At 39.6% G+C, this 25808-nt stretch overlaps 1 protein-coding gene across 1 annotated transcript in view; it reads left to right on the top strand.

Moving 5' to 3' along the window:
* The window catches only part of FTO (FTO alpha-ketoglutarate dependent dioxygenase), a 344072-nt gene that overhangs the window by 82909 nt on the left and 235355 nt on the right, over positions 1-25808 (top strand). Inside the window, exons 2-3 of the mRNA XM_006207838.4 lie at positions 6300-6377; positions 16725-17352. Of these exons, the coding sequence (XP_006207900.1) occupies positions 6300-6377; positions 16725-17352 (706 nt within the window). The remainder of the gene's footprint in view (positions 1-6299; positions 6378-16724; positions 17353-25808) is intronic.

Raw genomic sequence — 25808 nt, forward strand, 5'->3', positions numbered from 1 at the left:
TGTCGGCATATAATTGTTTTTAGTAGTTCTATGACCCTTTGTATTTCTGTCATATCAGTTATGATTTCTATTCTTTTATTTATAATTTTATTTGAGTCTTCTTTATTTTTGTCTTAGTATGCTTAAAGTCTGTCAATTTAGCTTATCTTTAAAAAATAGCTCTTAGTTTTGTTGATTTAAAGTTTTTTTTTTCTGGACTTGCATTTATTTCTGTTCTGATCTTGGTTATTTCCTTTCTGCTAAATTGGGCTTTTATTCTTCTTTTTTCTAGTTCCTTTGTGGGTAAAGTTACTTTGTTTATTGGAGATCTTTCTATTTTCTTGGTTTGACTTTTCAAGATTCTATTTTATCTCCCTTGTTTGCTTGTCTCCATAACTCTTTGTTGTTATTTTATGGTTGTTGTAGGGTTTCTAGTATCTATCTTTATCTTAATAGATTCTTTCTTCTTCCTTTTTTTTTTTTTGAAGTATAGTCAGTTATAGTCAATTTTGGTGTACAAAACAATAATGCCCAGTCATGCATATGCATACATATATATTCGTTGAAATAATACTGTTGCACTTTACATGTAGTTTAAGAATTTTATGATATACTCCCATTTCTTTTTGGCCATTGTGCTATTGTTGTTACACATTTCATTTCTACATATATTATAAACTCAGTAATGTGCTATTATTTTTGCTTTAAATAGTTGTCTTTTATAAAGATTTAAACAGTGAGAGAAGTCTTTTATATTTCCAGTGTAGTTACTATGATTGACACTTTTCATTCCCTTGTGAAGACTGAGATTTATCAAGTGTCATTTTGTTTATAACTAATGGTCTTCATTTATGATATCTTATAGTTAAGCTATGCTGGTGCTGAATTTTGACTTTTCTATGTGTGAAAAAGTATTATTTCATTTTTGTTTTTGGAAGATAATTTGGCTTGGGGTAGATACTTAGTCTGACAATTTTTTTTTCTCTAAGTTCTTTGAAAATGTTCCTTCACTGTCTTCTGAGTAACATTCTTTCAATGAGGTATTTCATGTTATGATTTGTTCCTGTGTACATACTGTTTTTCTCTGACTGCTTTTAAGATTTTCTTTTTTTTCCCACTGATTTTAAGTAATATGATTATATTGTGCCTTAGTGTTATTTCCTTATGTTTATGTGTATATGTGTGTGTGTGTGTGTGTGTGTGTGTAGTTCTTTGAGCAACTTGAATCTGTGGATTTATAATTTTCATCAAATATAGAAAATTCTTGGCCAGTATTTTTCTTTCTCCCATTCTTCTCTTCTTTGGTCACTCTAATCATATGTATTAAACTGCTTAAAGTAATCCTACAACTCACTGATACTCTGATAATTTTTTTTTTTGCTTGTGTTTCCTTTTGGATAGTTTCTATTGCTATGGGTTCATGTTCACTATTCTTTTCTTCCATGATATCTAATCTGCTTTGAATCTTATCTAATATATATTTCATTTCAGATATTGTGGTTTTCCTGTCTGGAAGCTTGATTTAATTTTATTTCTTTTTCTTTATTTACCATGTTCAGTCTTTTCTCAATTTCTTGAACTTATAAACTACAATTATATCACTGTTTTTAATGTGCTTGTCTGCTAATTCTGTCATCTATGCTATTATGGGACCAATTCCAACTGATTGATTTTTCTCTTCATTATCGATCATATTACCTTGCCGTATATTCTTGTCTTTCTTTCCGTGTCTTGTAACTTTTGATTGGTTTGATCCTTTCAGTCTTACTTTTAAGCCTTGTTATGAAGGAATAGAATGGTAGTCCAGGGCTAATTTTATACCACTATTGAGGCAAAGTCCTCCTGAGAATTCTTCCTGATTTGTGGATTATGAGGTTTTTTGCTCTGGCTGGATTTTTGGTCTACTGCTGCATAGGCTCCCATTATTAGAAACTGAAAAGAAATGCTTAAAAAGAATTCTTGAAAGCATTGTAGAGCTACCAAAGTAGCCAGGACTTGAGGGTACAAAAGAACTGGTTAGAAGCACTGGTTTTAAATTTTTAAAATGGTATTGATTTTAATTAAAATTATTATAAATTTTGCATTTGTATGTTTTTTTTTCCAGTGGAAAATTGAACAATTCTTGAAAGAAAATTTCTCTTTCCTTAGGGTTGATATAATGGACTGTAGTGGAAATGATCTTATACTTAGGCAATGAGATTATTAGTTGTGAATGGTAGTGTAATTTCTTGCCAGTCACTTTGTGTCTCTGGATAGGTCTTTGTTTTTTCATCTGTTCTAAAATTTTATGACATTTTTAATTTTTATCACCAGTGTAGTTAATTGAGGCATTTTATATATATATAAACTTTTATGGAGAGTTTTTATATAGTTCTGTTGTAGTTCACCCAGGCAAACTAATATCTAAATTTCTCATGTAGCATTAATCTGTGGCATAAAATATAATTTGATGGGCTATACATAGGATTGCTTATAGGTGATTTATAACTAGAAAATAAAATTGTCCTTCTCAGAAATGAGTAACTGTAACAGTGAGTGCTTGCCAGTGGATTGAAGGTTTTTTGTCTGTGAGACATTGTTCTTAGATCTCTGTATATTATAGGTAGATAAGAAACTAGTCCTAAATCATATACCTAGACTGAGAGAACTGGTGTTAGAACTAACAGTTAGATTTCTTACCTGATGCTTTGTTATAGATCCGTCCCAACATTTGAATGCCATTTGCCTAATATCTGCATAGCTTATAATTTATAAAATGCAATAATATATGTGATTAATTTTATTTCATATTCACAACAGCCTGTGAGACAGGGTTCTATAGGTGAGTAAACAGATTTGGAAAGGTTGATTCAGGCGTGGTACCACAGCTAGTAAGTGGTAGAGTTGGGAATCAAATTCTACTCTTTCCTCCAAATTCTATTTATTTTTACTGTGCCATATTTTCATTGAGCACAGGAAAACAGATGCTGTTTGTTGAGATACTTTTTTTCTTTTTAAAGCAAATATGGCATATGTATATATGAAGTATTTCTTTTTACTTCTTTTGGCTTTGCTACTTCTCACTCACCTTTCTGGTTTTGATTTGGCTTCCTCAGGGAGGTTTTTCTTACTCATTCATGCCCTGCTTAAGGACTAGGTCAATTTTCCTGCGAATTATTTGGAGCCCTCAGAAGATCAGGTGGTTATTTTTATACTGAATATCCAGAAGCCCATATTTGTGATTGTATTTTGAAGACAGACAGCAAAATTCAATTTTTATAGAACCTGAGAAAATGTGATTCATAATTTAAAAATTACGTGGAAACTGAAAAATGGACACAGAAGAGCTGTAGGCATAATCTGACGAGGCTGAAGAGACATCAGTGGGACAGAACATTTTTGTACGTGAGATGCACCCTCACCTTATGAGCCGTAATCCAGTTAATCTTTGTGTGTAATTATAGTGAGATTCTCTATATCTCTATTTGGCAGGACATGGAAGCTCAGATCGAGGTTAACTTTTCAGAGAAGCTTATTAGGGTTATTGTTTCTGACATCCAACTTGAGACTGTGGTTTGGGGCTTCAGTGTGTTTTTACTTAAGGTTTTGTATTTGGGTCCTTCACCTGCCAGAGCTGTGGAGTGGGTGTAGCTCTCATGGATGCTTCTCCTGCAGGTGGGAGAGCCGAGGCTTTGCACTTGCTCTGGCTTTCTGTGTGCCATTTGTGAGCAGCTTGATGTATTTGACACCAGTGTGAAGCAGAGAAGTGTGTAGGCAGAGCCATGTGCTGCAGGGCCTGGCTGCGTGGATTTGTCTGTACGTCAGGCCAAGGAGCAACCGTTAGCCAGATCTGACAGTCAGACACAAGCGCCTTCTCCCTCCACTCCAGAGTGCATTTTAACATTGTGTGTTATTTACCGACTGGTTGACACTTGACACAAAGAAATTGTCAGAGCTCCTTTTTCCCCCTTCACTCTTTTTTTTTAAATTTAAATTTATTTTTATTTTTTATTAAATTTTTTTTCCATCACCAAGCTGTTAGTTTATTCTGGATATTATTTTCACTTAAAAATATAATTTGGAGTTTTTTTTTATTTTTGATTTTTTTAATTAAAATTTTTTTTGCTTTTTTTTTGGGGGGGGGGAAGTGGTTATTAGGTTTATTTACTTATTTTTTACCAGAAGTACTGGGGATTGAACCCAGGACCTCGTGCCTGCTAAGCACTCATTCTACCACTCCCGCCTTCTCTCTTTAGTGTGCTAATCTGCAGTAGTCTCTCTCCACAGTATTTTATCAGACATCACAAAAGTATGGACTTTATAAAATAAAGCCAAAGATCATGCTGTCTTCATCTTTATATTGAATTCCCTTTTAGTAATTAATAGGTAATATACTTGAGTTGGTAATAGGTAATATGTTGAATAGACAGTATGTTTACCTAGTTCAAAAGTCAAAACAATATAAACTGGAATATTTTGAATAGTCTGGCGCCTTCCTGGTGTTTCCCACCTCTACCACTGAGAGAGAACCCCTTGAATAGTTTGTCACATATCCTTTATGTTTCCGTAGGCAAATACAAGCGGATGTTCTTCCCTTGCCTTTTATTTCCTGAAATATCCTGGAGAGCACTTAATTTCATTAAAGGGAGCCTCTTCACTCTTGTTTACTGTTGTGTTGTATTTCATTGTGTGGCTGTACCAGCATTTATTTAACCATCTTCTGTGGATAGACACTTGCGTTGTCTCTTTTTTTTTAGATTGGGATATAATTCACACACCATAAATTGTTTTCTATGTCTGTGAGTCTGTTTCTGATTTGTAAATGAGTTCAGTTGTATTATTACTTTTGTTTTTTTGGTTCCACATGTAAGTGATATATAGTGTTTGTCTTTTTCTGTCTGACTTACTGCACTTAGTATCATAATCTCTAGGTGCATCCTGGTTGCTATTTTTTATTCCCTTTTTTCTATATTCAGTTTGGATAATTAAATGAAAGATCCAGGAAGAACTTGAGTTCTGCGCAAAAGGGTGCTTGCTCTGGACTACTTTGTGATGGGTTTGTGCGAGAAGGCTGCTTTCTTGAGATGGGGGAGGATAATACTCAGGGCCACCATGTCTGGTTGAGCAGGTTGTGCACTGCATAGAGACACTGCTCTTTGGAGCAAGGAGGGGCTGAAATCCAGTTTGGGTTTTCTAAGTCATGCTCTAGGGAGTAGGGCTGCATCAACCCAGAGCAAGGCCCACCGTTTTCTCATTCTTATAAAAAAGTGCCTCAGTGGCTGATCACTGATCAGCCTGAATTGTGGGTTTTTTTTTTTGAAAGTCAATTGTTTCTGCCTTTTCTGCTTTTTTTTTTTCTTTCAGAAAATTACTGTGATACATAGATAATTTCCCTATTTGTGTCTGCGTACACTTACATATATGCCATTTATATGCCATGGACACACACACACACACATACATCATATATGCTGGAATATAAGGTCAGACATTCTTTGAAAAAAATCCCTCAGAAGGAGAGGGTCACCTTATACATGTTTGATTCCTTATAAAGAACTTTATAATATGGGGTCCTCTCTTAACTGCTTTGTTTGAACAGCATGCTACTGTTTGGGAAGATGTAGTATCTTGAAATGGCCTCAGGCAATACTGGTTGTGGATGCTTGAAAGGGTTTCTTCATAAAATTAGAAAAGACAAAATAAAAAGAAAAAAATAGAAAAATAGAAGAAAACAAACAAAAAATTAGGAAAGAAGCAAAGATGCTTAACACAGATTTAGTAATTATTCTAGAGATGAAAGATCTCTTGAAAAAGTAATATATAAGTGTATATGATGTCACATAAATGTTTACAGGATGAATAAATACCCCAAATATTCTGACGTTACACGAACGGGTATTTGTGGCTTGATTTGGTATTTCCAGTGATAGTATCATAGAAGGATTCAAAAACTGCTGTGTCTCAAGCAGATTATACAGACAGGAAGATTTGTTCTGGAAAACTGTATTTGATGACTCAAAAGGTGACTCTAACTGATGACAAAAATGACCCTGATACTAAAGATACATGTCAAGAGTGAAGCAAATTGCTTCAAGAAATGTGAGAGTGAATAAAATCATTATTTCTAAATTAGTGTTTTATACATTTGGTGTAATTTAAATGTAATTAAATTAATACATTTTATAAGTGACTTTTGACTAATATCTCTAAAAGTTCATACTTTCAAGTTGGCTAAATTTGAAGGGGGTATGTATGTCCTCTTATTGGAAAACTAAAGGATGGTCTTACATTTGGGGTCACTTTATATTCAGTCACCTATAATCATTATTATTTTTAAACAGAAACTGAGGCTTCTGGAAGAGCTTGAAGACACTTGGCTTCCTTATCTGACCCCCAAAGATGATGAATTCTATCAGCAGGTAAGGTCTTTTAATATTTTTATCAATTTGCATTCTTTTTTTTTTCTGATCTACTTTATTTTTAACTGTGAAGCAGCTGTGGTCTCGAGAGGTTATATGGGAGGTGAAGTGGTCTGACTGGGTCATCCAGTGACTCCTCATGACCCCACAATGTACCAGTTCCCGTACAGTCTGCTTCCTGTTGTGAGCTGAGTGCTGTAGCGTAGTGGACTGTCTTTTCTTCCCCAAACGTTCTGTGTTCTTCCCTACTTTCTTGCCTCTGCTCATCCTGTTTCTTCTGCAGAGAATGTTCTTTTGCCCCTTATCCTGTCACCAGATGGCTAAGACTTCACTTAAACATCACCTCCTTTGTGAAAGTTTCTTCGACTTACCTACGGATAGAATTGATTGCAGTCTTCACTGTGTGACTTACGCTTTATAAATACCTCGGTGGTACCTGTCACATGGTATTGCAGTTAGGGGATTGTGTGTCTCTCTCCTGGAAGTTCTCAGCACTCTTTCTTTCTTTTTTAAAATATATTTTTATTGAAGTACAGTCAGTTTATAGGGAGCACTCTTTCAATTACAAGTAACAAAATCGCAAACTCATTGAGGCCAAAAAGGGAATGTGTTGACTCACTTAACTTTGATGTCAAGGAGTACATGGCTGAATCCAGTTTCTCAGAAGATGTCATCTGATCCCTGTTTTTCTGTTTCTTGGCTTGGCTTTCCTCTGTGTGACTTCATGCTAGATACGTTCTCACCTGATAGTGTGGGGGACTCTGACAACCCAGGGGCGATATGGTCTTAAGCCTATAGAGGATCTTAGAAGAGGCAGTGATTTCTTTTCTCCTGGGTCTAATTCCCCTGGGCATGATCTTGTTGGCCTGGTTAGAGTCACGTGCCTATTCCTGAATCAGTCACGGGTTCAGGGACGTGAGATGCTCCTGTCTGCCTGGCCTAGTTCTGCACCCACTGTTGGAGCAGGGTTGGAATATGACCAGTCTCACTCAACACTGCGTGGACTGTGAGTCGGAGGTGGATGGTTTTCCGATAGGAAAATTGGAGCCCTGCTCCAAAGGAGGAGAGGAAGGCCTGCTGCGCAGTAAAATAGTACATTTTCACTTCTTTCCTACTAGAATGTAGGCTCTTGGGGTGTAAGAACTGGGCCACATCTAGCTTGGTTTCTCCAGCACTTCGCACTGCTTGTCATGCACGGAGCCGATTCTTAGTAACTGTGGAAGGAAGAGAGGAAAGGGCGAGTTTGCCGATCTGGATTCCAGGTCTCCTGACTTCCGGTGCACTCTGGGTACCAGGATATTGTCTGTCATCTCCACTGTCATTAGAACTTCATGACCTTTCACCTGATCAGCCCTTTTATGGATGGCTCTAGTTTTCTTCTTTGCCCCTCTTTCTCAATGATGGGAAAAAAAAATCGCAGTACTTTTTTTTTTTTAAAACCAAAACATAAATCTGCTCATATCATTCTCCTGCTTCGGATCCCACAATGGCTGCCTGTTACCCGGCTCCCGCATTTGCACCCTCTTCTTTCCGACCCTTTCACCTTTTTACCCACCCTGGGTTTCTGTGATACCTCAGACTAGCTATGTAGTTTTATATTTGGGCCTTTGTGGCACATTGTCTCCATCTCCCTTCCTCGGTGAGCTTCTGTGTTCCCTGTTAGTAACAGCTCACGTGCCATCCTCTGTAGGATGCTTCCTTGACACCTCTGTGTTCCAGAGGGTCGTTTTTGCTCCCTCTTGTGTGCACCTGTGGTACTTCATGTGTACCTTAATTATCTCAAGTTATTATTATTATTTTTTTTTATTCTTAGGTTATTGTAACGATTTCTTCATATGCTCCTCTCCCTCCTCCTCTGTACTTTATACGGGGCCTGGCACCTAGTAGGTATTTAATTAGTTTGCTTGAATGGATAGATGAATGAATGCATCATTAGTTAGTTTAAAAAGCAACACATAATAATATTTGGTGTGATTTGAATTTGGTTTTGCACACATACACTCCTCCCCGGGGAGGCGGCATCTGGAACAATCTGCAGGACCTGTACAGAAATGTTACATCCCAGACTGGTAGAGTTTTCTCCTACGGTTTTTTCTAGTTTTCCAGCTTATCTCAATGAACATGTACTCTTTTGTAATTAGGAAAGAGATAATTTTTAAAAAGTACCCTTAAAACAGGTAACCTCCCCAGATGCAATCAGTTCTTAAATCCTCGCTAATATTTTCATAGATGTAAGCTTTCTGGTCCGTGATAACGCACGTTGTTATAAAGCAACTGCTGAGCCGTGTCAGCTTTTTCTGGCTAAAGCAGTGCGTGAAGAATTCACCACCGAGGTTATCCCAGGTGCTCACGCTGAGGCACGAGACTCCAAGGCAAACAGAACAATCAGGGCTTCTCTTTTGTCTTGCTAAGACCCACAACAAACCTGATACCAATATCTAATCACGTTAAGTGCACCTTATAATAAAGGAGCGCTTGGACGAAGCCTTCGTAAAGTAAATCTAGTCCCTTAAAAGATGAAGTGAAAATAATTTTTAATGACATGAATAAACAGAAAGTTCAGACCTGACACTGAGTCCCTTAAGCAGGTCCTCGCCACAGGAATGCCAGCCCAGCTGCCAGTCATAAACATGAAGCTTTTTGCAGCCTCCGTACTGGGTCAGTTTATTGCCTCTTACGCTGTGCCCGGGACCGTGCTCAGTGTTTTATGAGTGCTTCACTCTTCATCCTCCCACACAGCGGCCGCATTCATTCATCCCACAAATACGTACTCAGCAGCCACTCTTCTTTAGGCTTGGGGTGTTTGTGGTGGATACCGTCATTCCTGTTCTAGAGCTCAGGAGAGACTAAGTTCTGTATCTGAGTGGCAGAGCTGGAGTTCAAGCCCATGTTTTTCTGAGTCCGAAGACCCAGGCTCTTTCTGCCATAATGTACGCCTCCCAGTGTCCCATGCTCAGATTCACAATGCTGCAGAGTCGTTTATTGGTTTCTTCTAATAAGACTGTAGAGAAAACCAATGAAAGAAAACACCAACAGCAACAAACTCAAAGCAGAAGAGCAGAGAGAACCTGTCTTGGTTCACCACAGAGCACAAGGAAGTGAATTTGTGTCAGAACACAAACTTGGGACTCCTGCCCTCTTACCCAGAGACAGTGCCACCCTCCTCTGTGTCCCCCTTGCTTTCAGTTATTCCCTGCTTTCCGTGTGCCAGCTTACTCTCAGTGCTTTACCTGTCTTTGCTCACTTAAATCTTACCACAACCTTCTGAGGCAGGTTTTTTAAAAACCTCATTTTAGAGGTGAGGCTCAGAGGCTCAGAGAGGTTTAAAACTTGGTTCAAGATTTATGAGCACAAAATGTCGAAGGCCAGATTCGAGCCCAGGCTTTTTGGCTCCTGGGTCTGACTCGTAAGTGCTCTCCTACTGTATCTCTTGGAGCTTCTGGGATTGCTTGGATTTTATCCCGATGATCCCAAACTTCTGTCTCCATCATGTTCTCCCTTGTGATCTGCTGTGCTCCAATTCCAACTGGCTATGAGTGGCTCTGCCTGAAGGTTTTGCAGGTACATCTAACTCAACGTGATCCATGTTCATTCATTACTTAGTTAATTAAACACATGTATTTAACCCCCTGATTCTGTGCCAGATGATGTTTTAGACATTAAAGATGAGGTTGTGAAAACCGACAGAAGATTCTTGCCTTCTTTGAGCTTGTTTCTTGTGAAGTACGGTAAGGTCAGGGGGTGGGAGGGAGGGAATAGAGATTAAAATATAAAAAACCCTGAAAGATAAATATCAGGAGGGAAAAATGGTATGGAGATAAATAGAGCAGGTAGGGGGCAGAGACTGTAGGTGGGGGATTGCAACTACGATGGTCATGGAAGTTTAGTGACATTTAACAGAGACCTTCTGGGGGTACAGGAGCAAGCCATGGAGATACTTGCGGAAAGGAAGAATGTTCTGGACATAGGGAACAGCAAAGCTCCAAGATCTGTTAGAGGAAAGGTTTCTGGGGGAGTACGAGCTGAGGGCGGAGAGCGGGAACTCGATTCCGCGGCAGCTTGAGGTCTGCAGTGAGAACGCTGGCTGTGACCCTGAGTGAGATGAGAAGGTAGGCGGGGGTTTGGAGCACAACAATGACAGGATATGATGGGCTTTTTCCGAGGATCCTGCCTTCCGTTCCCTCTCTAGCGACCTGTCCCTGTGGGTCCCCCTTGTCCTGTTCTTCCAGCCAGAGCCTTGATGTCCTCAGGGTTGCTCCTGACCCTTGTGGACTTGTGGGGCCTCAGCTTTTCTACCTCTTCAGAACCTCTCAAGTTGTTTCCTCTTTTCCAGTCCCGCCGACACGGTCTTAGTTCAGGTCCCCATTTGTCATCTCCCACCAGCACACTTGCAGCAGCCTCCTGGTCGCTGCTGCTCGTGCCTCCCCAGTTCCGTCAGGCTCGTGTGCCTATAAATCTGCCAGACTTGTCACTCCCAGCTTCTTACATTTTGTTAGGTCTCTCTTGCCTCTGGAGCAAAGTTCAGACTCCCCCGGGTATCTGGCAAGACCACTGACTACATGGGCCCCAAACTACCCCTCTGGTCTGGTCTTTACTCACTGCTGAGCACAACGTCCAGGCCCAGATTCCTGTGATGCAGAGTTTCTTGGCTCTGCTGTGGCCTCTCCTCCTTTCATGCATTAGTGCCTCTTCTCTGGGGCTAGAGTGCCCCCATCCCCTCTTCTGTCTGGTGAGCATCTACTCACCCTTAAAGACCTTGCTTAAATTCTATCTCTTCTGAGAAGATACCAGGAAATCCCGCTTGTTTAACTTTCAGAGAATGTTTCCGATCTGACAGCTTCTCCCTACCTCTGCTATATACACCGTGGCCAAAGCTCCCACCGTCTCTTTCTCAAATGGTTGTGGTAGCCTCCTAACTCCTTCTCCTGCCCCCACCTGCAGTCCACTTCAACACCCTGTTGGTGGTAGTGCTTGTCTTTAAACAGCCATCAGCTCTTTTAGACTTTCTTGCTCCAAGCCCCTTGCTGGCTTCCCATCTTGTTCAGAGTAAAAGCCTGGACGCTCACGGTCACTGCCAAAGCGGTGCAAGACATGGCTCCTGCCTGCTTCTCTCGCCTCCTCTCCTGCTTCTCCCCGCCCCGTCCTCCTCCCACTCCGACATTTGTGCTCTTCCAGGAATAAACCAGGCACACGCTGGCCCCAAGGCCTTTGCACTTAATGTTCCCTCAGCCTGGAACTCTCTTCCTCCCCTAGGTATCTGTAGGGCTTGTAGGCTCATTTCTTGCATTCCTCTGCTCAGATGTCACCTTATCAGAGGCCTCCTCTGACTGTCCTGTGTAAATTCACCCCTGGCACTCTGATCCTCTTTACCTGGCTTTGTTTCTCTCCATAGCACAGGTCACAATCTAAAATACTGTATGTTTTACTCAGTAAATAAGTAAAATACTATGTACATATAATGAGCTATATATACTGTATTTTTATACACTATACACATAAATATGAGCTCTCAGAGAACACACAGAAGTTTTGCTTTCACTGTATTCCCAGCACCTAGTGCTTTGCAAATAGCGTGTGCTCAGTAAATACGTATTCAGGAAATGAGAATTTTCCTGACTGCCTCCCTAATCATTGATTCCCTGCTCCCATGGAAGTATATTCATACTTCTACTGTGGTAAGTCTTAGATCTCAAACTCTTGCTTCCTATTTCTGTTTATACTGTTAAACTATGAGATGCTAAAATTTGTTTTTATCCTTATATTTATGACACTTCATACAGTGTTTGGTATAAATGGATAGTCAATGCATTTTACATAAACAAAAAATGAACTTTTGAATGAATGAATGAACAAACACTTTGTGTCACCTTGTGCCACATGTTATCATGAGACTCCTTGTGGTAGCTGCAGCAAGGCCTGGGCAGTGACTTTAGAAGAGTGCCTGCCTCCTTTGGAGTCAGCTTAGCATCTTGCAGCTGGAGGCTGGGCCAAATAAGTGTCTCGCCCATTTGTCTTGGATGGCTGCCAAGTCATGAGCAATTTACAATGAAAATTATATAGAAAATATTAGGACTGACATAGTGTGAATTTCTACAGTGTGCAAAATATAAAGTGTTAACCTGCAAAATCTATTAACAGCCCAATTAAAAAGATAAATATCATATGATACCACTTATATGTGGGATCTAAAAAAAATACAAATTTTATTTACAAACCAGAGACAGATTCACAGATACAGAAAACAAACTATGATTCTAAAAGAAAGGGATGGATAAATTAGGAGTTTGGGATTAACAGACCTCCTCTGTGTGATGAAATTCTTTCAGAACCATCCCTTGATATATAAGAGGAAGAGGTAAAATTTATATACAATAGTTTAAAATAGGTAGAAAATAAAGCTTATTTTTCAGGGAACCTAACATTCCATATCTTTCAGCCATTGATAAAGGCCTGCATATTGGCAATTTATATCTAAAATACCTTTGCAATTTACAAAAGAGAAATAGACTCATAGACATAGAAAACAAACTTATAGTTACCAAAGGGAAAAAGGTTGGAAATGGAATAAATTAGAAGTTTGGGATGAACAGATACACACTACAGTATATAAAATAGATAAACAATAAGGACCTACTATGTAATAGCACAGGGAACTATATTCAATATCTTGTAATAACATATTATGGGAAAGAATCTGAAAAAGAATATATATATATGAATAACCGAATCACTTTGCTGTACACCTGAAACTAACACAACATGGTAAATCAACTATATACTTCAATAAAAAATACTTTCCCAAATACTTATTAAACTTATTGTCATTTATGTCATAGAATGTTTTATAGATCTTGAGAACCACATTATGGGACCAGACAACTACTGATATAATTGCACGACTGCATATTCCCTGGAAAACTTTTATAAGATTAAACAAAACAAAACAAAAATTCTAACATATTTGAAAGTGTGCCAACAGCTGTTCCAAATTATTGTGTGATGTCTGATGTTCTACACGTACCCATCCAAAATGGAAAGTGAACCTATTTGTTTGATCAAATGAATTAATATTAAATTATTTAATATTCATTTCTTTCCCAGAGTTCCTTGTTGTTGTCTTTAAAGAAAATTTTAACAAACACTCTCTGGCACTTTTATATGTCAGGTACTAATCTGATTATTTTATACATAATAAGAGAGGGAACCTAGGTTTGGGGATTTTTCTCTCTGGAAATTTTTGGAGAAAATGATAAAATTAGCCAATTATTGTGGTAAGTTCAAAAATTTCTAGAGCACTTAGGAACATTCCAAGTCATATTTAAACAATACCAGAAGTTATCTTGAAAATTTTTGAAAATTTAGGGTCATCAAAAATAATCTCCTGGCACATAAAAGAAATATTGTTAAATTAAGAGTTTTTGAATGTAACCTTTTTTTTCTGATTTAAAAAGTATTTTACATTTATTTTGGGAAATTTCAAAAACATACAGATGTCTAAAGAAGAAAATTAAAATTACACCCAAGTTCATTACCGAGAAACAGCTGCCATAAACTCTTGGCTATATTTTTGTTTCCAAATCTTCTTTTCTGTGAATATTTACATGTATACTTTTTTTTTTTAAATGAAACTACAATCCAATTGTCTAAACATCGTATTACTGGTTTCTTATATACCACTAGTTTGTTACTTAACGTTTTTAATAAAACAATATAAAAATACTTCTAAAGTGTGTTACTTTAGTATGTCATCACATGAATGTGCCATTTTCCCCTCTTATCTCTATTGGGCATGTTGGTAGTTTTCAGTTTTTAATTATTGTAAATAACAGTATGATGAATATCCTTATAGTCTTGTTACATTTCTCTACTTATTTCCCTATGACAAATTCTTAGAAGTAGAATAACTAGATGAAAAGAAATGAACATGATAGATTTTGTCCAGTTGGCCTTAAGCAAGCTTGTAATAATTTGCATTCCTAATTGCAGACTATCAGAATATTTGATTTTCCTTTTACCAACAATGTGTATTACTATGATCAAATTTTATTCTTTGCAAGTGGGATAGGTTAAACTAAATATAATATAATACAAATATAATGTTAATCTGTATTTTTTCTGACTTGGTGCAGTTAAATTTTTTCTGTATTTAATTGAGAGCCTTCTCTATTAATTTATGTGTGAATTTTTCTATTGATATAAATATACATTTACATCACAGAAATCAGGAAAACACTAAAAATCAAGACTGATTTTTTTTTTCCCTCAGAGAGCCAGTTGCTAAACATTTAGGAGGACTCTTCTATCCTTCCTGAAACCTTCCTCTCTTTTGGCCTCTGCATTACTACACTCTCCTGATTTTCCATCTCAAAGATCTTCTTTGCTGAGCCTTCTTCCTCTGTGACTCAGGAAATGGCTTTGGGCTTCCTTCTGTGTTTGTACTGTTCCCCTAGGAGATCTCATTCCTTTCCAGGTCTTTAAAAAACAGATGGGTGCTGACAACTCCCACCTTGATTTTCCTCGCCCCATTGTCTCCTCTGAGTGCCAGGTGTGTCTGTCCAGTTTCCCCCTTACTATTTCCACATGAGAATTTCATTGCCATCTTCATGGCTCCAGCTTCAAAATGGAGCTCCTTATTCCTTTCTCTTCTTCTACATGTTTTGTTTTGTCCTAGTCTTTCTTATTTAAAAAAATAGGGGTAGCATGGCATAGCTTAGTATTAGAGCACATGCTTAGAGTGACAGGGTCCTGGGTCCAGTCCCCAGTCCTTCCATTAAAAAAATAAATAATTAAACCTAATTACCCCCACAAACAAAAACAAACAAATGAAAAGAAAATTTTAATAGTAAATTTTTCATTTGGTCATTAAGTCCAGAAATCTGGAACGTTTTTCCTTTCTTCATCCCTCACATCTGATCCCTAGCATGTCCTTTGGGTCTGCCTATAAAATATGTATTTCATCTGTCCGTTTATCTCTGTCTCTCATTCAGACCATCATCACTTCTCTCCTGGATGGTGGTAATAGCACACACCAAGATTTTCCATTGGACATTTGCCTCTTTCCAATCCATGCCCAATATTTTCACTTAGAGTGATTCTTATATAATGTCAATCAAATTGCTTTTCTACCCTTGAAGTCCTCCTCTGCACTTCACAGTCACATCCAGATCCCTCACCTGGACCTCCCAGGCTCTGTATGTTGAATGAAAAAAAATGAAAAAAAAAGGATAGTGGAATAAGTGGTCTTGCCCTGTTTATCATATAAATGGTAAATATTGAATGAAGATAAAGTAGAAAAATGTCAAAGATCATAGGCAGCACAAGACTAGAAGGAGCCAATCAGATTACATTTTATAGGGGTAAATGTAAAATTCTGTGCTTTGGTTTTTTAAAGAAGTCAGTTTCACTGTGTAGAATCAGGGAACTCTGGCTTGATGCCAGTTCATCTGTTAGAGCCAGACATGGTGGCTGAAAAGGTCTGATCTCCTAAACTGCATCAGTAAATCCATGCATTTCCATAGTAGAGGAGGGCGTTATCTTATAGTTCTCCTTCCCCAGGGACACCAGTAGAATTATTACAGCTTTGTAAATTGCAGTGGGATACCTCATTCGTTCATTCACTCATTCATTCAGCATTTACTGAGGGCACTAGTATTACAGTTGTGAACAAAATTGTCATGGCTTGTGTTCACGGGACTCCGTGTCTAACTCACAAAGAGACGTGATTTCTCATTAATCGAGAGGCTGTGTAATCTCGTGGTTAAGAACTCATGCTCTACAGCCCGACTGTGGAGCCCCATGGTTTCAAATTCCAGTTCTGATACTTACCAGCTGTGTATGACTTTGGGCAAGTTTTTAGAACGTCTCTCTGCCTCAGGATTCTTATCTATGAACTAGAGAAAATAATAGCACCACCACATAAAATTGCAAGAAGTAAATGAGTTAGTGTGTATAGATCATTAAGAATAGTACACAGCACTTAGTAAGCACTTAAAAAAATAGATGTCAAGGTTGTGTTTTCTGGAGGGCCAAAGACTAGAAGACAGATTGAGGCTGAGGAGAGGTGGTTGTAGAGGGAGCCTGGGAGACCAAAGCCCAAATTATTCTTTTGTTTATAATGATTGTCTGTAATTGTTTGAGCTTGGACTTGACACTCTTGACTGGAGACTCGATGACATTTGTTTTATTTACTTTTCTATTTTAGGCTAGAGAGGTATGAATCCTGTTTAGAAATACCCCGACAGTCTTTTTTCTTTTTTCCCTCCTAAAGTTTACGAAGAAACACACTTTTGGAAACAATAAAATGATAGCTCTCCATAAATGCATGCTTCTGTTTTGGTTTTGTTTTAGTGGCAGCTGAAATACCCCAAACTAATTCTCCGAGAAGCGGGCAGCATCCCTGAGGAGCTCCATAAAGAGGTTCAAGAAGCTTTTCTCACGCTGCACAAGCACGGCTGCTTGTTTCGGGACCTGGTGAGGATCCAAGGCAAAGATGTGCTCACTCCAGTATCTCGCATCCTCATCGGGAACCCCGGCTGCACCTACAAGTACCTCAACACCAGGCTCTTTACCGTACCCTGGCCGGTGAAGGGCTCTGACGCAAAGTACAGTGAGGCGGAAATAGCTGCCGCCTGTCAAACCTTCCTCAAGCTCAACGACTACCTGCAGATCGAGACCATCCAGGCTTTGGAAGAACTTGCTGCCAGAGACAAAGCCAATATTGATGCCGTGCCGGTGTGTATCGGTCCAGATTTCCCCCGGGTCGGCCTGGGGTCATCCTTTGATGGACAGGACGAGGTGGACATTAAGAACAGGGCCGCGTACAACGTAACTCTGTTGAATTTCATGGATCCCCAGAAGATGCCGTACCTGAAAGAGGAACCATATTTTGGCATGGGGAAAATGGCTGTGAGCTGGCATCACGATGAAAATCTGGTGGAAAGGTCAGCGGTGGCAGTGTACAGTTATAGCTGTGAAGGTACAGTCTGCTCCTTGAAGAGGCAGCCCGAGTGTAACGTGACCCGAGCCGTGCAGGCTCTGGAGATACACATGATTGTGTGTGCGTGCGTGCGTGCATGCGTGTGTGTGTACAGGTGTCGTGTGTCCCATCTAAGTCTGGCCACACCTTTATATCTGCAGAATGTACCTCTTTCTCATCCATGTGCCATCCGGCTCTTCATTGTACTGTACTCAGAATATTTTCATGTGTAAGCACTGCTGTCATGTGTCTCTCCCATGCTCAGGAGAGCAGCATCTTGGCTTCATACAGCCAACTGCCTTTCTCTAAAGCTCAGAATAGGTCGTACAATTGCTATAATTAACTTGCTGATAAAGGGCTGGGAAAAACAAAAATCTGTCAAGTCTTCCCAGGTTCCCACAGGTGCACATTTCCAGTCTTGCCAAAATATTTTATTACATTTGACATCACTGTCTTGAAGGGACTGATTTGTCAAATATGAGATTGTTCTTGGCTTCCCACAGTTCTGACTACTGTCCTTCCTCACCAAAAGTAGCTGAGGTGGGTTTTATAAGCCGACAGCCCTCTATTTTTAGGAAACTCTCCAGTCCCCCCATCAGTTGTGCAGTTTTATACCTGAGAGGGTTTGCTGTGGCCAACTTGTTCTCGCGGTTTCTGAAATCTGATGCCCCTAGAACAGAGACCATAGGCCACCTTTTTTAGCCAAATTTTCCTTCTTCGGTTGTTCAGGTTCTGTGTGTTTAGGGTCCCCGTTGCTTTTCTGAACAGGGTTATAAAAAACGTAGGTGGCTGTATTGCTGACTTTCTCTGCCTGATCATTTAGCAAAAATATAAGACATAGTATTAGCTCTTTTGCCTGTTTATCTCTTCTTGTTTACTGAAAGATGCTCAGAAAACCAGAGCTCTAGATATCCCATCAGGGAACCAGCTGGAACTTTGAAGGGTCATCATTTTCCGAAAGCTAGTTTTTCAATCAGACTTTTGTTGTTATTTGATTCTTATTTACTAAAAATGTGTGTTTTGGGAAAGAGATTTAAAAAAGAAACTCTTGTGGCTCGCTCTAGGTATCTTACCATTTCCTAGCCTAAGAAATGTCCCCAGGATAGCTGAAATGTTTTCCAGCTTCACCTATGTCTTCGGCCGGAGACAAGGAACTAGTTTAGCGGTTGGAAATTTCACCAGTTTCCCTGGCATCTCAAATAGTTATGCTGCCCTAAGAAAATTGCTTGAAGGGCATTCGATGCTGCCCTAATGGAAAGAACCGCAATCCTCTGATCTGCAGTAAGGTCTTGCCAGGGATTTAGGAACTTTCACGTCCAAGAACTCCGATGTGAACGAACAATGGAGTTTGTTAGCTCCTTCCTTCGGGAGGCACCTCTCTGAAACCGAGGCAGTGGTATGTGATAGCTCAGCGGCTACAAAGATGTCTTTGTACTCCCACAGACTCTCAGCCCTTCGCTTTAATAGTCCTATTGTACTCCCAGAGCGTGGGTGATCAAGTCGTTTTTGAAACCTAGACTATCTTACAAAAAGGAATTAAAAATTTTCAGGGATAGTTTCTGTGGTTGGGAGTGGTTAAAGTTGATAAAGCATACAAATGTACATAAATATATAAAGGTTTAGCCTCGCCATTATCACTGAGACAAGGGAACTGTAGCATTTGAATCTATCTGTAAGAGCAGTGTAATGCCTTTGCTCTGTTAACCCCTGAGACTCCCAGAACTCTCTCAAATAAGAATAGCAGAACAGGGAGCTCTTAATTTTTGAGCACCTACTATATGCCAGGCACTGGGAGAAACATTTTACACGTATGAACCCGTTTTATTTTTTTTGCGACAACCCTAGGAACGAAGTACTACTGTTATCCTCATCTTACAGATCAGGAAACTGAGACAGAGAAGGATGATGAACCTTTCCACAGTTATATAGCTGTGAGTTAACAGAGCTAGGATTTGAGCCCAAACATTCTGGCTTCCGTGTCCTAACAGCTAAGGCTAAATGCCTCTTGAGCAGATGTTTGCTCCCCATGCAGTACAGCTCCTTGGGATTTTGGTTTTTAAAATGTCCCCCCTCTGGAAAGGTTAAGGGAATGTCCTCCTTGCTCTTGTTTGCAGGTCCCGATCCCCCCCCCATTCTCCCCACCACCTCACTGCTCTCTCCCCACATCTGCTGTCACATTCTGTACATCCTCTCAGATGATCACGATGCATTCGACTAGCTTATTCTAGAAAAGGGAGCCTGTCTCCAGGTTTCTGGCTGTGTGTGTGATATTGGGCCAGATAGTTTACAAAGGAAGTGCCTTGAGCCTTTTTGGTTTGTGCATTTCTTCCAGGTGATAAGTGATAACGTTTGTCTCCCTGGCCTCTTTATAGTCCTGCCAGTGGTATGGTAAGGATGGACTTGAAGGGGACCATTTGGGTTGAAATCATGTTTGGGATTGGGAAGGGCCTAAAAAGGGCACAAAGAGTGGACATTTCAGACAATTGTACTGTCTTCTGCATCCTTGAACATGTCTGTTGAACAGTTGCTAAGGGAGGTTCAAGAAGCTTTTCTGGACAGTATGGAGACTCCAAAGGTAAATCAAATGCCCTTCCTGCCTTAAAAGGATAGTGAAGTGAAGTGTACTCTAGTGATTATAATTATAAAATGATGAATTGTCAGATCTGGGAGGGACTTTTGAAATCACCTAGTTCAAGCCTCTCATTTTATAGACACAAACACGAAGGCAGGGAGAATGGAAGTGACTTGTCGAAGGTCACATGGTTACTTAGTGACAAGAGAGTGTTACAGCCACAGAAGATGTTCATGTAAAATGGGTTGGGCGTTCAGAAACAAAAGTGATTACTTCCTGCTGATGTTAAATTCAGTTGAAGTTAAGATCTTTCAGGACTTTGCTCTCAGTACCTTTTCCCAGTGAAATCTTCATGTCAGTTAATAATGAACCAATCATCCCTTGTTGGTTTACTTCCGAGAGTAGAGGTCATTGAGAAGTAATTTGTGTAGGATACATATAATTATACACTAAATTCATTGGCTTTCCAAGCAGGGCTAGTTAACAGATATCTCCAGTAGGAAGATTGAAGTGGTGCAGTTTTTAATCAGAAATGGCTTAGGGGACTATGTGTAAATAGGCAGAGTATTTGATTTTCCTAGTCTAGCTTTGTTTGCAATTGCTTGTTCCTCCTAGAAAAACAAATTCAGTAGAGAAGGCATTAACAACCCCGGGTTTAATATAGTCCTACACCTTGTTCTCTGATTGGAACACCTTCAAGAGCATCACCTAAACAGTAACTACGATGACCATTTTTGTTTGTAGGGAAGGAAATATTTTCTATGACATTGTCTTTATAGAAAAAAACAATTCTTAGGAATTTTAACTAGTGCAAGTATTGCAGATTCTTGGTATAATTTCCCAGGTTTTCCATGAAGGGCAAAGGAGGAAAAGGAAGAAGAGGCCCATGGCTCCTGTTGAGCATGTGATAGGCTAGAAAGCAGCGCTTTGCAGGAGTTTTCTTGGAACTCTAGGGTTCCCATGTGCATCTCTGACTCCAGAACAGTTAACTCCACTGAAGGATGGAAATTTGTTCCCATGATTCTTAACTCCGTATTTCGAAATGAGTAGCTTTTTATTTCTTAGCTGTCTTTAATACCGTGAAAAGCTTGATTGTAATTGCAGCTAGGACTTCTGGAGCATTCATAATTAAAAAAAATGCTTTTTAATGTTTTCCTTAGCCCCCCAGCATACCTGTCTAAGATCTCAAAGCTCATTTGATCGCGTTTGTTTCAGTGTGTCAGGCCTCATCTTTTGAAGCTATTTTTGAAGTCACTTGTACTGCTTAGTAAAATTTGTTTGATCTTATAAGTCACTTTTTTAACCCCCCCATGCAATTACTCAGTTAATACTAAGCATTCACTGTTTACCAGGCACTCTTCTACATGCTGAGCTTGTAACAATGAGCAAAACCCCCTGCCCTCACGGAGCTTCTGTTTTAGCAAGGAGAGACAGGAAGGAAACAATTCAGATTGTATAACGAGGGTGAAGCACAGGCTTACAGTTTTAAATAGGAAAGCCAGGCTTCCTGTAGGTGGTAACGTTTGATTACAGACTGGGAGGAGCAGGTGGGCGCCAGGAGAGAGCAGTCTAGGTAGAGGGAAAATCGAAGGCCCGGAGGCAGAACAGGTTGTTGGGATGTTTCAGAAGCCACGAGAGTGGATGGAATAGAGTAAGAGAAGAGGAAAAGTCCTGTGAGGACACACAGGAGAGATGAGTGGTGGGGCGTGGCAGAAGATAAGCCTTCTAATATTGTGCATTCGTCCCCCCCTTATCTATAGGGGCTGGGTTCCAAGACCCCCTCATAGATGCCTGAAACCACAGATAGTTCCAAATCCTATAGAGACCTTTTCCTGTGCAAGCCATACCTATGATAAAGTTGTATTTATCAGTTAGGCACAGTAAGAGATTAACAACAATAACTAATAATAAAATAGAACAGGTATAACAATATACTCTAGTAATAAAGTTATGTGGATGTGGTCTCTCTCAGAATATCTCCTTGTACAGATTTAATGCCTTGTCTGTCTTAACTCAGCACTTAACATGCACTTTTGCTGTCACTTTTGCAGTTTGAGGGTGTGACAGCAAAACTAGCATGAATTTCTTTCTCGTTCTTCACAATTTCATGGAGAGAAGATTCGTCCTTGCCATAGATGTTAGGCGCCTCCGTGTACGATTCTTTTTCTTTCCATTTTGAGTCAAAAACTTTCACCTCTTCACTTAAAGGAAGTACTTTCCGGTGGCTTCTCTTTGGCAGATCTGAATTGCCAGCATCACTACGCTTGTGCTCTGGGGCCATAACTAAGTAAATTTAGGGTTCCTTGAACACCAGTACAGTCGATGTGGAAACCAGAGGGCTACTAAGTGACTACTGGCTGACAGTGGGCCAAGGGATGCGTTAACTCCTAGGTGGGACCAGAGCAAAATGGGGCAAAATTTCATCATGCTGCTCAAAAAGGTGCACAGTTTAAAACTTAGGGATGGTTTATTTCTGGAATTTTCCATGTAATATTTTCAAAGTGCGGGTAACTGAAACCTCAGAAAGCGAAACAGTAGATCGGGGGTGGGGGCCACTGTCATTGCAAAGTACTGGGCTTGTACCTGGAGTGAGAGGGGGCGCCGCTGCAGTTTGGGTAGAAGGGAGGCAGCATTGGAAGCAGGAGAGCGACAGGAGGCTGCTGGAGTGATCCGGACCGGGGATGGTGGGCTGGTTAGAAGAGGCAGAGGTGATGTGTATATAGAGTCCCATGTCTTTTCACCAGAAAAGAGTGGCAGTGTCAGTGCCCATGAGAAAAGAAGGCCCGCAGTGACATCTCCCCATTGTCAAGAGAAGCCTAGCCCAACGAGCATGGCTGAATTCTTTCCCCTCTCTCCATAACTTTATTGAGGTGTAATTTACATATAGTAAACTGCACATATTTAAAGTCTACAAATTTATAAAGGATGGGTTGGGAAGTTTGAGGTGGCTCATCAGTAAAGATCAGCCCAGATCGCCCATCTCATGATATCAAGCCCTTCATTGTAATCCAGTCTCCTGTGTTGGAGTTTTGGATTCCTGCATCACCTGTCTTTCTCTTTCCTGATTTGTTTCTTTATTTTGATGGAGTGTTTCCTTTAACAGTTAGAAGGTAAATTTTTGAGACCTTGAATGTCTTAAATTGTCTTTATTCTACATGGACATGTATAGATACTTTTGGTATGGAAATCTTGGCAGGAAATAATTTTCCTTCAGGATTTGGAGGGCATTGTACCAATGTCTTTCATCTTCTAGTGGTCATATTGAGAGTTGTTTTTTTGTTTATCCTTTATGTGACTTTTTTGATAGAATTTTCCCTAGTGTTTTATAATTTTACAGTGATATTTATAATTTTACAGTAGCATTTAGTAGGTCCTTTCAATCTGGAAACCCACATCCTTCAATGAGGGATATTTTCGTGAATTACTTTGTTAATTATTTTTTCCTTTCCATTTTTCTGTCTAGAATTCATTTGGTTTGATCTTTGAACCTTCTGGACTGTTCCTCTAGTTTTCTTATTTATTCTCTTATTCTAAAAATGTTTTTGTACTTTAAAAAATATACTGTCGGAGATGTCCTTAACTTTATCTTCCAACCAATCTATTGAAGTTTTTATTTTGAATTATTGAAATATTACAAATACCATAAACACATAGTTTGGTAAATTGTCACAGAGTGAACGTATCTGTGTAACTAGCACCCAGATCAATAAATAAAACATCTTAGTACTCCAGAAATACTCCCTTCCAGTGTATTCTTTCCCCCCAACAGTAACCACTGTTTTGACTTCTAAGGCCATACAATAGTTTTGCACATATTTGAATTAGAATTGTAAGCTCTTTGATGTCATGGTTTGTGTCTTGACCCTTCTTTCTGCGTATAATGCAAAATCAGTAAGTTTTTTTTTTTTTGCCCCAAATCAGTAGATATCTTTTATTCTTGAGTAGTTTGTGCTGTTCAACTATATTGTGGCCACTGTAAGACCAGTCTCACTGACTTCAAGTGAACCTTGTTTTGACAATAATAGTGCGGTCAGTTTCCAACTTCTTCCCCTCCACATTTGTCTCCTTTGAGCTTTCTTCTCTTGAGGCGGACGGACTTCTCATGGCCCTGAAGTGATTGCATCCAGCATTTGTGACCGCCCTCTTTCTTTTTCAGGAGCTTTGAGAAGGAGAGAAACTAGGTCTTGGACGCGTATCTTGAACCCTGGATAAAGCTTTGCCTAAAGCTACGTGAAATAATTATTCTCTTTTAATTAATCCAGTTCGGTTCTGGTCGTCTGTGCTATTTACAACATCAGGGTTTCCTGTAAGTCTCCATGGCTCTCTCTGTATTTTCCTGAGGTTGCCCACAGAATTGCAGCCTCTCTTGTTCAACACTCTGGTTTGGAGAATGTCTTATTCGAGGAGCATCTCTGCTTCGTCTCCTCATTTCATATTTTATTTCAGATAATGTCGTGGTCTTGAAGCTGTAGCCAAGAGCCCCCAGGGCAGTTTTTCTCTCCCTTTCTCACTTTTCCTTTTTTCCCCCAAGTCCATGAAACATGATATAATGAGGTTCTCCTATGGATGTGAGTATTTATATCTTAAAACATTTTTTTTTCAAATGCTTAATCTGAAAGCTGACAGAGCCAGACATCATGTTGAAAGGCTTTAGATTTTTTTTTCAGTAAAGAGTTTTCAATATTTCCCCTGAAATCCCAGAAGACTTACAATTAATTGTATAATTTGTCTGTGTCAGGGGACTACATTTGTCCTGAATGGCTTATTTCAAGGCATCTAAGATCAGCTTCTTGTTATAGATTCTGAGCTGAGACTGATTAGGACAATTTTTTTTCCTTCAAACTTCCATATTCTTCATTTCTTCGGACCACTCACTCCCTAGGGGCTAAGGAGTGTGCTCCGTGTCAGCAGCCAGCCTGACTCCTTGTTCATCACAGCCAGTCAAAGAAAGTAGTGCTAAATGGTAGAGCTCCTTGGCTAACCTTTCTTTCTGTGGGATGGAGTCCTTCAGGAGTGTTACCCAGATGTTCTTTGGCTTATGCCATTTGCAACTTACTTTGGAAGCCTATCCAGAAAAATTATCCAAACTCTGCACATAGACGTGTCTGCCTTCCAGAGGAATCATTCTGAAAAACAGATCTGACCTATGAAAAAGTCATCTTCAGTGTCTACCATTGCCCCCAGAGTAAGTTTAGATTCCTCACCACACCATCCATGTCCTGGCCTCTCCCCACCTCTCTGGCCTCTCCTCCTTCATATCCCTGTCCTTCATGTAATACTCTTACCACTCAGAATCAGTTATGTTCTTATATACCCACCATGCCATGTCCCTTCTAGAATGTGTCTTCTCATATGTTCCCCTTTCCCCTTCCTTCTCTCTTCATTAAAAAAGAAAAAAAGAAAAGAAGGCTTCCTTGTCCCAGACACTGGAATGTCATTGACCAGTGCTGGCCAGAGAGCATCATTAGGCTCCATATGCCAGCTGACCACCTGCAACTTCCAGGTTTCTCCTGCCTCAAGAGATCTCTGATATGGATAGAAAGGGCTGCTTAAGCCCCTCTAAGTTTGGGGTTAAGGGAACTGAGAAAATAGTTGCCAGGGCCAGAGTCTTAGAAATTTTAACACTTGGCTGAGGGAATAGGGAATAGGTAATAGGGCTATTTTTTAATGTGTGGTGGTGATGACTGTATACTTACATAGCATTGAAATATTATTGACTTACAATATTAATGTTATATGCTATTAAATATGGCAGAAAATTTCAAGTGATATATCCTTCCTTCACGCTCAGGCTTCTGTCTTTGTTTTCTGTGTAACAGTGGTTGCATACAGCTTTAAGAATGCAAACCAAACATTTCACGGCATTTATCTTTTATTAAATGGA

This window comes from Vicugna pacos, chromosome 9 (genome assembly GCF_048564905.1).
Source record: "Vicugna pacos chromosome 9, VicPac4, whole genome shotgun sequence".
Classification (NCBI taxonomy): Eukaryota; Metazoa; Chordata; class Mammalia; order Artiodactyla; family Camelidae; genus Vicugna; species Vicugna pacos.